The 13,916-nt window shown below is 30.2% G+C and overlaps 1 protein-coding gene across 1 annotated transcript; it reads right to left on the bottom strand.

Annotated features, from left to right (window-relative positions):
• Positions 1 to 7,765: 7,765 nt before the first annotated feature.
• Positions 7,766 to 9,108, bottom strand: LOC137819069 (uncharacterized). The gene is made up of 4 exons (XM_068622808.1): positions 9,052 to 9,108; positions 8,540 to 8,965; positions 8,181 to 8,270; positions 7,766 to 8,035 (listed from the first exon to the last, which is right to left on the bottom strand). Exons 1-4 carry the CDS (start codon positions 9,106 to 9,108, stop codon positions 7,766 to 7,768), a joined length of 843 nt encoding a protein of 280 aa, XP_068478909.1.
• Between the last annotated feature and the right edge of the window lie 4,808 nt (positions 9,109 to 13,916).

Here is a 13,916-nt window from a genome sequence, read left to right as displayed (position 1 = left end):
TGTAGTTACCCTTTTTCGTCAAGAACCATGTGCTAATCGACCCATATCCTCGGCCAATTTATCAAGGAAAATAGAATGAGACTCAACGACCTGCTCTGTATGTTGTGGTTGCAATTACTTTTTGGACTAGTGTGTAGTCTGATTTTGATGTAGTATGACATTTGCAAATGGAGAGCCTACATTTCACCACTGTGGGTTTGCATCTCGTCACAATGTTGATTTAATAAAAGTTCCAAGTTCTTGTTGAACTTATCTTGCATGCCAACGATGGTGTTCTGAATGTTGATTTCATTCATCTAGATAATAGTCTCCATATGAGCTTTGAGAGCATCAAGGAAAGATGAATCTCACGATAGGATGATGTTGACGTGATAGTTTGACTTCTGGTGAGTACCATAAGAGTTGTGGTATGAGAATAGTTTTACCTAAGTCTCACGATGGGCGACAAATGTTTTTACCTAAGCTTACCTAAGGTGGATTGTGAGAGACTTTAAGAAAACTGAGCTTTGGTTGAGTTAATTCCTCTTTAGAATTGTTGTCGAGCTTTCTTGTTGAAGCATCAAGTGGAGATCCACTTACAAAAAGAAGATTCTTTTATGCTTAAGTTAGTAAGAGTTAAGAGAAAAAAATATCAAAAGTACTTAGTTAATAAGAAAGAAACCAAGTGAGTACTTATTGAAGAATAAAAATGACTCTTTACCAAAAACGCAGGTCTCCACAAAGTCGTAAGACCATGTATGAAATTATATTTATAGACTTTTAGATCTAGGTTAATATATATATATACAAGTCACTATTAGATATTTTGTTTAATATGTTGTAACAAAAATTAATTTTCAAATAAATTCAAATTATTTTAATTTACATGTAATTTTTACTCACTTTCACAAAAGCGAAGTATATCATCTCATTATATTTTAATATTAGATTATATATATATATATATAATTTGTTTATTTATCTAGATAAAATAAAGTAGCTTTTTTATGGTCAGTGTTTTTGAAAGAAATATCTAAGCTTGTAACATAAGAGTAATGACGGCTAATTATACCAATTTAATAGGCAAATTAAACTTGACGTTATATATTTATCTTTAGAAAAGAGAAACCAAAGCTTAACCGATAATTTCTATGTCATGTGCAGCAATATGTCATGTGCAGCAATTGAAGAGAGATCATATTTTATTGTGTGTACTTAATTTTGATAAAAATAATTAGGATTGTTTATGTACCTTTCTTTATAAGAATTGTTAGGGAAAAAAGTAAGAAAAAGTTAAATAACTTTTTTATTAAATTAAAATTAGCTATATAAGTTAAATAGAAGTTCTTTTGTATGGTTTCTCTAGTTATTTTTTATCTTCTTATTTTTATCCTGGAATAGTCTTTATCGATAATTTATCCAAATAATTCATAACCTTAAAAGCATGGATACTTGAATCCTATTGAAAGAAATTCAATCTAGCGCCCGAATTAAGCTAATTATTTTTTCTTTCTTTCATTATTTTTGCATTCATTTCATTTATTTATCAACTATATAGGTAGTTGGCGTTTTTTTATTTTAATAAAAGTTTAAATCAGCAAACAAAATTTTGGTAAATATTTTAAGTAGTTTTATATTGAATAAAAAATTATACTAAATTATGCTAAAAATATTTTAACATAAACCACATCACATCAAAATTAGTTTTAAATAATCAATTTAGCATACATTAACTACAAAAACACACCAAGTATTTGCAAAATATTTAACATTGAGCCCTTTATACTAATTTATTATTTTAACATTAATATTATTATTATTATTATATTACATATATTATTTGATTTATTCTAACTTTTAAAAGTGGTATTTTAAGCGAGAATTATTAACTTTCATCGCACAAATAATACATCATTTTCCTCCTTAACTTCTGGTCTCAAATCATAATTTAGTAAGAACACTAAACATTAATTTCTTTAATAAATTTATTTTTGGAGAAGTTACAAAATCATAAATAAATTTTTTTAAAATTCTCATAATATAATAAATAACATAAAAAAATAAGTTTATAAGTTGATGATGTCCCAATTTGAATATGAACTAAATTTATTGCAATGGGAATACATGCACTATGTATACTCAACATTCTAAGAATGTAAGATTTTACTGTTAAACTATAAATAGTATGTTCCAATACTTTAATTAAAAAAAAACTAAATTTAAATGTTACATTTCTAAGTAACTTTCTTAAATTTTAATTAATCTCATTTTTAAAAGAAGTTTCAATAAAATTAATGCAATTGTTTCTTTCACAAATAAGAATTTTAAGTCTCTCTTTTTTGTGACATAAATGGAATTTTGAGTGTTATAAGTTTGATAAGAAATAAATATGAGAAATAATGAATTACGTTGTTAAAAGAATAAGCGTTTTAAAGTTTTATAACTCATAATTTATTACGGACAACTATAATCGATTGTAAGAGTTTTTCTTTTGCTTTTCTTTCGTTTAATTATAACATTAATAATAATAATAAATAAAATCATTTTATTTTTTACTAGTTTTTATTCTCTTTCAACTCATTAAAAAACTTCAATATTTACTCTAATTATATTCCTTTTTTTCCCATTCTCTTTCACACCATAAGAAAGCACAAAAACTAAATGCTTCAATTCAACTTTGACTCAATTTAGCTTCAAATTTTAAGCATAGTCAACAGTGAGAAGAAGAACATGTTGCTTAGTTGTCCTTCCGCGCCCATGCTCAGATCCAAATCTGAGTCAAGAATTTAATTATTTTCCGAGTTGAACATCCCAATTAATAATTTCCTTTTATCCGAAGGAAATTTCTACAAGATCCATAAAATTATGTGCCAGTATTTAATATTTAAATTGGGTAATTGACACATATTATTAGTTAATACTAGTTTGGAGAAAGATAATTCGGTAAAACATGTATTGTTAGAAATATTAATTGTATTTAGGGTATGGTTTATTTTAAAATTTAGTGACTACCATACAATTTTATCACATCTCTTTATGTATAAATTTCGATAAGTTTAATATAATCTCACATCGTTTAGGAGTTGAAGTAAAAAGCAATTTAAATATATCTTTCTCTATTAACCTATTAAGGTGTCTTTTAAGAAACAAATCATGATGGAACTTGAGCTTCGAGCTTCAAAGCGACAATGCGATTGATATAGTGATGATATCTCAATAGACTTGAGGTCGAAACATTGATATCGGTTATGGGATTGAAAACTCGTTCCCTCATCTCTCGACTAGGGGTTTGTTCTAGTACGTCCTACATAGTTCTGCATCGTTTAAGAGTCGATGTCAAAGGCAATTTAAAAACACATTTCTCTCTTAATCCACAAAGACAATTTAAATACACATTTATCTCTTAATCCATCAAAACATCTTTTAAAGATAATACCGTGATAGAGCGTGTGTACAATAAAAAAAATGTGCCTAAAATAAAATACATCAAACATTCAAGTTAATTTTAGGAAATATCAATAATAAATGCTATTGAATTTCATAAATACTAAATATAAACTTATTTATAGAATTTATGTAGATACTTTATCTATATGGGTCTATATTAATATTATTTAATGTAATTTTTCCAATCTCAAGTCTGAGAGATAGAATCTAGAATCCTTAAAGTCAATGATCGCATTCAAAGTATTGTCCTCTGTGAGTTGGATGATAAATGAGTATATAAAATGTCTTTTGACCTCAACTTTTGAACGATGTGATACTATATTGGTAGCAGGAACAAACCCCCAGTTAAGGTCTAAGGAAAGTGGATTCTCCGTAATTAAGGGGCTTGGGACACATTTTCGACCCTACGCACCACTATTCTGACCTTAAGTTCGAGAGATAACATCGTTAGATCAGTCACAGCATCTAAACATTGTAAGACTATATTAATGAAACAATGTAAGACTATATTAGCTTGGTAGAAGAGTAATTAAAGTGATTATTAATAGTTTAAATTTGTTATAGAAGTGTTTGACTTAAGGTGATATGTAATATTGTGAGTATGATGTTTGTGGAGGCACGGTGAGATGAGTGAAGTTGTTTAATTGAGGGTGGTTTAATGATGAAGTTGTGTGTGTTCCCTCATCGATTGCAAGACAGTGACTCACTCCATTGTCCGCATGAGGCGCGTGACTCACACTCGCAATCCAAAATAATTGATGTGCCATAATTTATCAGCGAAACCAATGCGATCACGCTTGGAGTCAACCGTCCCATCAACTGATGCTATACCTTCTCTTTTAGTACAATTTCACTTTTTTTTTTCTATTACATATCAAATCATATTAATCTTTCTATATAATGACAACTTTCTATTAATACTTTCTGCTTTCAAGTATTACCAATAATTAATTATATCTTTACTCACTCTATTATTATCATTTATGTTAAATCTTTATATTATTATAATTAATTCATATGGGACGATGAATGATATTTAATATATAATTATCAATTGTCTGCATTACTGATATAGTTAGTAACTGTCGAAATTATTATAGAATAGCCGTTAAATTAGGAATACACTATTTAAAATTATAATTAAATGATTATTAGAATATGTTATGGTTTGATTACTTATATGAGTACAATTGAGGAAGTATTTCTAAAGACTCTGAAATCTAATATTATTTATAATAAAAATTTTTCTTCAACGTGGGAATATTTTTTTTTTTATGTAAATCTTCACTTAATATTTAGTGATAAAGTTTGGCAAATCAAGGTGGAACACTTAGACGAATTATCTGTGAAGATTATCACCAAAATCCAGTAAGAACAATTTTTATATTTTATTATGATATTATAACTTTTATGTATTTTATAATCAATATGCAAATATGATCCAATATAGCATAAAAGATCTTATAATACTATGTGATATTACAAGACTTTAATAGATGTTATTATGTTAGATAAATTTTAATTCTAAGACGTTCTTATAAAGGGTGAAATGTTATCAAATTTATATTTTTATATATATGTTTATATTTTAAATTTTACAAGTTAAATTTTAATTTTATTATTATAATAAAAAATATTTTAGTACTCATTATCTTATTTAAGATTGATATTTCAAATTTAAAACTTTCATTATGATACGTAAACATATTTCGTCAATTTTTTTTATTAGATTTCTTTTTAAATTTAAGATCTACCTATAATTATACATTAAAAATGCTTAAATATATTATAAAAAAATCTTTTAAAAAAATAGTTAAATATGTTTTTTCGTATTATAACACGAAATTGATTTTTTTCTTTAGTTAAAATTTTAGATTATCCAAGTACATGTAGTATGAAAATGATTTAAATAAGTTGTTTTTTTATGTGAAATTGGTTCAATTTAAGATTTTACTTCATCAATCCATTTAAAGTAGTTATAGTGAACATTAGTCAGCAATCAAAACAACATCGAAATTTGAAAAAAAAAATAATCTTAAAAAAAACTAAGAAATTTCACGTACAAAAGGACACATTCTAATCATTTCGTACTATAAGTATTTGTAAGGTCTAAAGTTTAAACCAAAAACAAAAATTAATATTGTGTTATAACACAAACCAAAACTATATTTAACCTTTAAAAGAATAAAACAACAATATATATATATATATATATTATAAATTACTGTATTTACAGTTAATTTGACCAGTTTGTGCGAAATTGAATTTGACCAACGTTAGTAACACTCAAACCAATAACATAAGACATCAAATACAAAACCATAACCCAATCAACAAGAATGCACACAAGACAAATAGGACAAAGTAAAACACAATGGAATAAAATGTAAACACCAATACTTCTTTCCTTCAATACTGCGAATTACACCTCAAAAACATGCAACAAACATCAAACCCCTTTGTTGGCCAAGACCAACGCTAGTAACACCCAAACCAAGAACATAAGACAACAAATACAAAACAATAAACCAATCAACAAGAATTCACACATACCTACCTAATCCTAAGGAGCTTCCTGCCACTGAGACCACCCACCAACGCCCTTACCTTTTAATTGACTTCAAACAAGCCTTTGGGTCCAAACACCATTGGACATAAGTAAACGAAATGCCACTAACTTTACTCGTGAGCCATGACCACACCTTGAGTTGGGCCAAAGTGAAAATCTCAGAAGAGTCCACTCTACCATTCTTAAAGATGATGAGATTCCTCTGTTTCCAAATTTTCCCAACCACAACAATCCACATATACCCCCAATAACTATTTATCTTTTATGACGCCCACCCTAGATAAAACTGTATAAAGTGGGAACTAGCGTCCCAATGGTAAATTATAACCTCCCCAACCCACCTACTGCACATACACCATACCCTCCAAGCTACCTTACATTTGAAAATAACATGACTCCCAGATTCCACCTCTTCCCCGCAAAAGACACACATACTACTTTCCAAAACAACCCCTCTCTTCTCCAAGTTCACACGTGTCAGTAGCGTAACCAAAACTCCCGAAGTTGTAGTCATAGCAGAGGGTAATGCCTTAAGGCTCCAAAAAACCTTATATAAAGAACCAAATGTGCCAACTTCAACCATCCTTAAACGACTGCACGTCGAACTAATTGTGTAACGAAAACCTTCATCTGGCTTCCATACCCATTGATCCTTAGACCCTAATGGCAGAGCTTTGTCCTCCAATAGAGACAAGAGATGAAGTTCTTCACCTATTTCCCACTCAAAAGGGTACGCCTCCACTCCACCTTCCAAGACCACATGTTGTTGACCCAAACCCTAACTTGTGACACAACAACATTTTTATCCTTAGTAATCGAGTAGAGTCTTGGGAATCTTACGTTTAAAGCCTCGCTAGCGAACCATTTATCTTCCCAAAAATTAATACGATTCACATCACCAATCCTCCATACAACATTATCCTCTGACGCCCAAACTTTCTCCAAGTCCTTCCACCATGTAGACCCCTTGGAGTTACCAACACCCCCTCGTAGTTCTCTCCAGTCGCCGTATTTAGACTCAATAATCTCTTTCCACATCCCACCCTCTACAGACTCTAACCATCAAATCCATTTCCCTAAAAGCGCATCATTAAAAAGTCTTATATATTTTATACCCAAACCACCTTTCTCTTTGGGATTGCACACTTTCTCCCAAGCCATCCAAGCAACTTTCTTACCTTCCTTCCCCCAACCCCGAGAAAGTTCCTCTATAAATTCTTAAGAGAGATAACCACTAACATTGACATTTCCAAAAAAGACATGTAGAAAAGGGGAATAGAAGAAATAACTGACCTCAACAGACAAACTCTGCCAGCCATAGATAAAAACATCCCTTTCCATCTGTCCAATCTTTGTCAAACCTTAGTAACCACATTATCCTAGAAACACGCTCTCTGATGGTTACCGCCCACCTCTATACCCAGATACTTGAAAGAGGCTTTCATTATCTCACAATTTAAGATAAACGAATATATTCGCATTTGAGATTGACTTGTACCCACCCCTCCAAGCCTGCTCTTTGAGAAATTGACCTTGAGCTCAGAAGCTAATTTGAAGCAACATAATATAAAGTTGACCACCATTATGTTTTGTGGGCTATCCTTACAAAAGAAGAGAGTATCGTCCGTAAAGTGCAGCATTTTGACCTTTACACCTTTAGACCCAACCTCCACACTATGTAACAAATCCTTGGAGACCGCTTGTCTGACCACTACTACCAGACCCTCAACCACAATTAAGAATAAAAAGGGAGCAAGGGGATCACCCCGTCTAAGACCCTTCCCACGTTTGAATTCCTTTGTTGAACAGACTCTTTTTCACAAGGATGGACACAGAAGCAGACTCAAGACATGCTTTTATCCATCTAATCCATTTACCTCCAAATCCAAGTCTGCCTAACATATAATAAAGAAAATCCCAACGCACTGAATCATATGTTTTTTCATAGTCAGCCTTTAGGAATAAACACGAGGATTTATTCATTTTCACTTCCTCCAATGTCTCATTTGCAATCAACACACTGTCCAAAAGGCCCCTCCTCTATAAAAAAAAGCAGCTTGTCTAACATCAATGACCCCTTATAGTACTCTTTTAAGTCTCTTTAACAACAACTTGGATATGATTTTATAAATACACCCACTAGAGAAATCAGTCTGAACTCATTTAAGTTTGAAGGATTATTTACCTTTGGGACGAGGACAATGAAGGACGCATTTAAACCCTTAGGCCACACTTCAGAATTCTTAAAACTCTGAATTGCCCTAACAAAATCAGCCTTTACAATATTCCAACTAAACTTTAAAAACTCAAAATTGTACCATCAGGTCTAAGGCTTTTCGACCCTTCACAATCCCAAATTGTCTCCTTAATCTCCTCTTTAGAGAACGCCCTTGAAATATTAACATTATCCTCCTCCAAAATGCAATTAAAGGGAATATTGTCTAATCTAACTTGAATGTTTCCCCTTCCATGAATCTAGCCTCAAAAAAGTCCTTAATTTTCCTTTTAACCGTTGTTGGATCCTCCACCCAAACATCATTAAACCAATCCATTCATACCATTCTTAATTCTTCTCCATCTAGTAACTGCATGAAAATATTTCGTATTCAAGTCACCCTGCTTCACCCACTTACACTTTTCCTTTTGAAAAGCTATAACCTCCTGTTTAAGCCTACTCTTGCTAAGATTAGCCAACAAGATTTTCCTCTCTAACCTTCCACCTTCACTCAATCCACTCTCATCATCCTTATCATCCAACTCTTGCACTCTCTTACTCAACTTCTCCACTTCTTGATTCACATTACCAAACACCTCTTTATTCCAAATTTTTATATATGCTTTGAGCCTTTTCAACTTTTCCTTGAGAACGATCATCCCAAAGCCAAATATCTCATAGTTATTCCATTTTGACCTGACCTTGAAACTTGTTTCTCGTTGCCAGACATCTAGTGTTCTAAACGGCTTGGGACCCTAATCAACAACCAAATTCTTCAGAATCAATATGCAATGATCTAACACCCTTCTTCCCAACACGTATTGTTTAGACTCCGGCCAACAATCCAACCATTCTCCTGAAACCATGATTCTATCAATTCTGCTCTTGCTCGTTCCATTCGGCTTATACCATGACATAAGTCTCTCGATCGACGACTAAGGAAAACAAGTTTTTGCTTTTGAACCTATGTTTGACTTCAAGTTCGTTAAGATAATATCATTAAAGTCAATAATTATCGCATAAAAAATATAATCCGTTTTGGAGTTGAGTGACTCCATTACAATTTATCCTTAAAAATAAGTAATTTTAAAAAATATGCATATAAATAACTCTCAACCTCCGAACCATTTCAAATAATTTGAAATCGAAATGTGTGAGTCTCACCAGCTAAATTAAATAGGATATGAATAATAATTCTTCTAAATATAGAGATAAAAAAATTCACACAAAAAAACTCCCTTTTAAATACTTCAATCAAGTTCTAAAGATTTCTTACTACCATAAATTAACTTAAACAATCTTGAGTCGAGACACAACCAACCAAAGACAAGAAAGGGTAATACTGAAACATCGTTAGTTCCAAAATTAGGGAAAGAACATGAAATCTAGTTCTGTATCTATTAAAGTAGATATTGTACGTAGGACCTTTAAGTATATATAAGTTCAGGTGATGGCGGTGGAACAAACCACAATCACCAAAGCCACCGCCATGATTTAGGGCTTACAAGTATCAATGTAATTAAGTTATAAAAAATTTCTAAAAAAATGTAATAATGATAAAATAATAATAATAACACAACCACTAACGTTGTCCCTTTCAAACGGGGATTTGTCGGTTGGGTGAGGGTTTCCACTCGCTCATCTCTTTAAGCTTCAACTTCTCCATGCTTCCTTTCTTCACCTACACTTTTATTTTTATACCCTTTTCAATTTGTGATATTTTTGGCATGGAAGAATGTTGAATGTTATTTTTTTTTTTCAATATTATGACGTGCTATTTACAAAGTTGACGTAGTGATGTGGTTTCTTCCAATGGTCAAACCTAGAAATATCTTATTATTATTACTACGTGTTCTCACTAATAATCCCATTTAAAGCTTTGGGGTTTAGTGGGGGAAGTAATGATTAATGAATGGATTTTGACGCCACTAACGTCCTTTCCCACGAGGATCAAAACTCGGAGAATGTTCCATTGGTGCCCTTCAAATGGGACCCCTTTCCACCATTTTTATCACATTGCAATCCTATATCATGGGTGTGGCAAGAGGAAATAATATATGTTTTCTCTTTCGATTCTTCATTTGTTGGCTATGGATTCAAATGAAGATAATTAATGTATAGTTTGATGTTCAAGAACTAGTCATGTACTTATCAATAGGACTTCACCTTGCTAAACCATTATAAAAAAAATGAAGAATTTTGTAACAATCTCTCAATTATTATTTGATAAATATCTAAACTAATAGTGATTATTATTAACTAAAGATATTTTGTTATAGAGGTCTGTATAACTGTTTAGAAAATGTTGATTTCTGTTAACTGTTTAGAAAATGTTGATTTTTGTTTTGCATGACGTAAGTTATTTATAACTGAGGTTATGCTTATTTATAAATGAGGTATGCTTATTTATAATGTGTTGGTATAATAGAATTTTGTGACAATCTCTCAGTTATTATTTGATAATAACTAAATTAATAGTGATCTGTCAACTAAAGAAATTTTGTTATAAGCGACTATATAATTTAGTTGATAGTTTTTAGTAAGTTTTAAGGGTTTTCCTTTTTCAGAGACGATATTGGTTTTTCGTTTTGAAGAATGTTATTTTTGTATGAGAAGATTTAAGGTTTAGAGTTTAGAAATGATTCATATTATTTTATTATTTTACTGATAAAGAAAAAACTAAAGAATTTTTTGCATAGTGGTCAACGCATAATAAGCATATGAGATACAAAGGGTTTGTTGAAGTTATATCTGCAAAATTTGATGATTATTGAGTGATTAAAACTGTAGAATCACAATATAAAAGTGATACAAGTATGGTAAAAGTGTTGTTTTAAGACGAATCAAATATATGTATTTTGAAAATGTAATGATGAAAGAGGTAGTGGAGCACTAAGACTGAAAATAATAATAATAGAAAACCACATCGGAATCTTAAGCACCCATATAACTTAAAAGGGTTATAGTAGTCTCCAAAGACGGAAAATGCCTTTTTATGTGTTATAATAGGGTTGGTGGACTTAGAGATTCATTTCATTACTTTCACTTTCATGTAAGGCAAAGGACAAGTACCTTCTATTAAGTTCTTCACAACCCTCAATCACCTTTCAACTTTGAAAAACACACAAAAATGTTAACAACTCTATTTAAATAAAGTAAAATATTTAATTAATTCACTCAAACAATCCACATTTGTTGTTTACTTGATTTCATAAAACTTTTATTTTATTTTAGTATTGGATTCGGTTTAATCTTCACAAGGTCATAATTTTTAAATTAATTATACTTTATATTTAGAATAGGTTAAACAAACTCAATAAAAAAATAAATATAATTTTTAAGATTTATTTAGTTAGTAATGATACGACTAATTTTAACAGAGAAAAAACTTAACTTTGCTTTCCAATTTTTATATTTTCAAGTTTTAAATATAATTTATTATAAAAATCAGTCACACTAACTACAACTAAATAAATTTTAAAAAATAAATATATTTTATTATTAGAGTTACTTAACTGACGCTAACTCATTTATTATCACATTTTATATTTAGAATTTATTAAGAAAATGTTATTACTCTTTTTTTTTCTCTCTTTTCAATTTTAAAAATTTCTAATATTTTTTATAGTATACTACAAGAAAAATCATGAAATAAAAATCAATTTTAGAGACAAAAAATAATTAGTTGCTATAGTGATTAAATCAGAAATCATTTTAGAGACTATAAAAATTTTTGGTTTCTAAATTAGTTTCTATTATTGTTAAATAGATTATAAATTTGGTAGCAAAAATCTTAGTAGCTAATTAGATACCAATTTAGAAATCATTTAACAATAATAGAAACTAATTTAGAAACCAATTTTTTTTTTAGTTTCTAAAATGGTCTTTAATTTAGTCACTATAGCAACTAATTATTTTCAATCTCTAAAATTAGTTTCTATTTTATTATTTGTAGCGGTAAGAATCAACCTAATCAATCTTAATTAAATAAATTTTAAAATTAATTAGATTTTATAGTTAAAGTAGGTCATACTAATACTAAATTTAAAATTAAATATATTTTATTGGTTAATACTATATATATATATATATATATATCCCTCTTTTTCCTAACCCACAATATCTTCTCTCCTCGCATACTTTTCTCACCATATACTTTTGTATATCGTTTCTATGCACTTCGTTGTTGTCTTCTTTAACCTTGAGGTCTTTTTATAGACTTATGGAATGCGTACGTTGTAGCTTCAGAGTTTCTACAAATCTTCATATAGTTGTTAGCGCTTGATTTAGAAACAATTTCTATGATTAGTCTTCGCATGTAAGGCTTTTCAAAAACTTTCTTTATCTTCCTCAAATATGAACGTTAACACTTGAATCTTCATTACTTCGATATTTGCTCAATCTGCCATGTTGTTCTTCTTCTTTAATGCGATAGAAAAACTAGATATGGAAACTTTTATTCTAGTACAATCTGCGCTATTAAAGTATTATGAAACATTTCAAAATGTTTCTAAGCATATTTGATGAGAATGTTGAGGCTTGAATCACTTATGCCTTTGGATATTCTCTTTCTGATTCTGTTCACCATCTTCTACGTGCTAGACGTTTGATATGAAAATGTTTGCTTCTATGTGATCTTCATGTCTTTAAGTTTTATTTGAATTTCAAATACTTTCTCCATTTATATGAACTCTATCCGTTGAGCTTTGATTATCTCTAGACTTGGATATTCCCAATTCTACATTGTTCATCTTCTCTTGTAAAATGTGTTGAAAATTCATAAACACAATTCAATATATCATTCAAGTCTAAGAATTACAAAAAGGACCCTTCTTATTTATAGGCTCAAGAGCTTCTAACATATGCCTCTTGGATGCCTTCACCTTAGTTAAGTGAAACTTAACTATGGTGAAGGTTAGACACTAAAATTGTGTGGCTACTCTAAGGATGCTTCTAGAAACCTTTTTTTTGTGTAACAAATGAAGGTTTCTAAAGTGCCTTTCAATTATTTTTATCTTATTCTAAATGTTTGCCTCAGAAATGCAAAGCTAGAAAATACTATTCTACTATTTACATTTTATACAAAACTAAGGTAGATATTTTCTTCTATATTCTTTCAAGGTTGGTCATTTACTCTTAGTTCAGAAGAATGGTGGCTTTGGAGAGGATCGTCCTCCATCATGAGCTTTTCTTGACTCTAAATATTGGACTCTTGTGAGTGAGATTGGTGTTTTTGAAGCTTGAAAATATTGGGTGAAACTCTTGTTGAATCCTACAGCTTATGTCACTCTACAAGTCTTATCAAGTGAGAAATACACCAAAGAAGGCCAAAACTAAAGCAATATTGGACTAAAAATTGACAACATATAGAAAAGTACATAGTGTGGAAATGTGTCAATTGGCACCAAGTGTCAATTTCCCTTTCACTTAGGACTTGTATAGTTTTCTTCACTTGCATTACTTTGATTTTGCTTTACTATTTTCATCTGTCTTTGTAGACCTTCCTTTGGTTCATAGGATACCATTGTATTCATCCACACAAGTTAGGAACAAAAATTATTTTTTAAGTTATTTGAGGGAACATTTGGAAAGACTATTTGAGGTAAGCTCTAGCTAGAAAAGGTCTGATACTTAAGAAGTCATACCATTTGGAACAAGGGTTAAACTATCCTTACGCTTCCTAGAGGTTTCCTAAGAGACAAACAT

The sequence above is a fragment of the Phaseolus vulgaris genome, chromosome 10 (assembly GCF_051622355.1).
Source record: "Phaseolus vulgaris cultivar YP4 chromosome 10, ASM5162235v1, whole genome shotgun sequence".
Taxonomy (NCBI): Eukaryota; Viridiplantae; Streptophyta; class Magnoliopsida; order Fabales; family Fabaceae; genus Phaseolus; species Phaseolus vulgaris.
The sequence above is the reverse complement of the archived record's forward strand: the minus strand, read 5'-3'. Positions and strand labels throughout refer to the sequence as shown.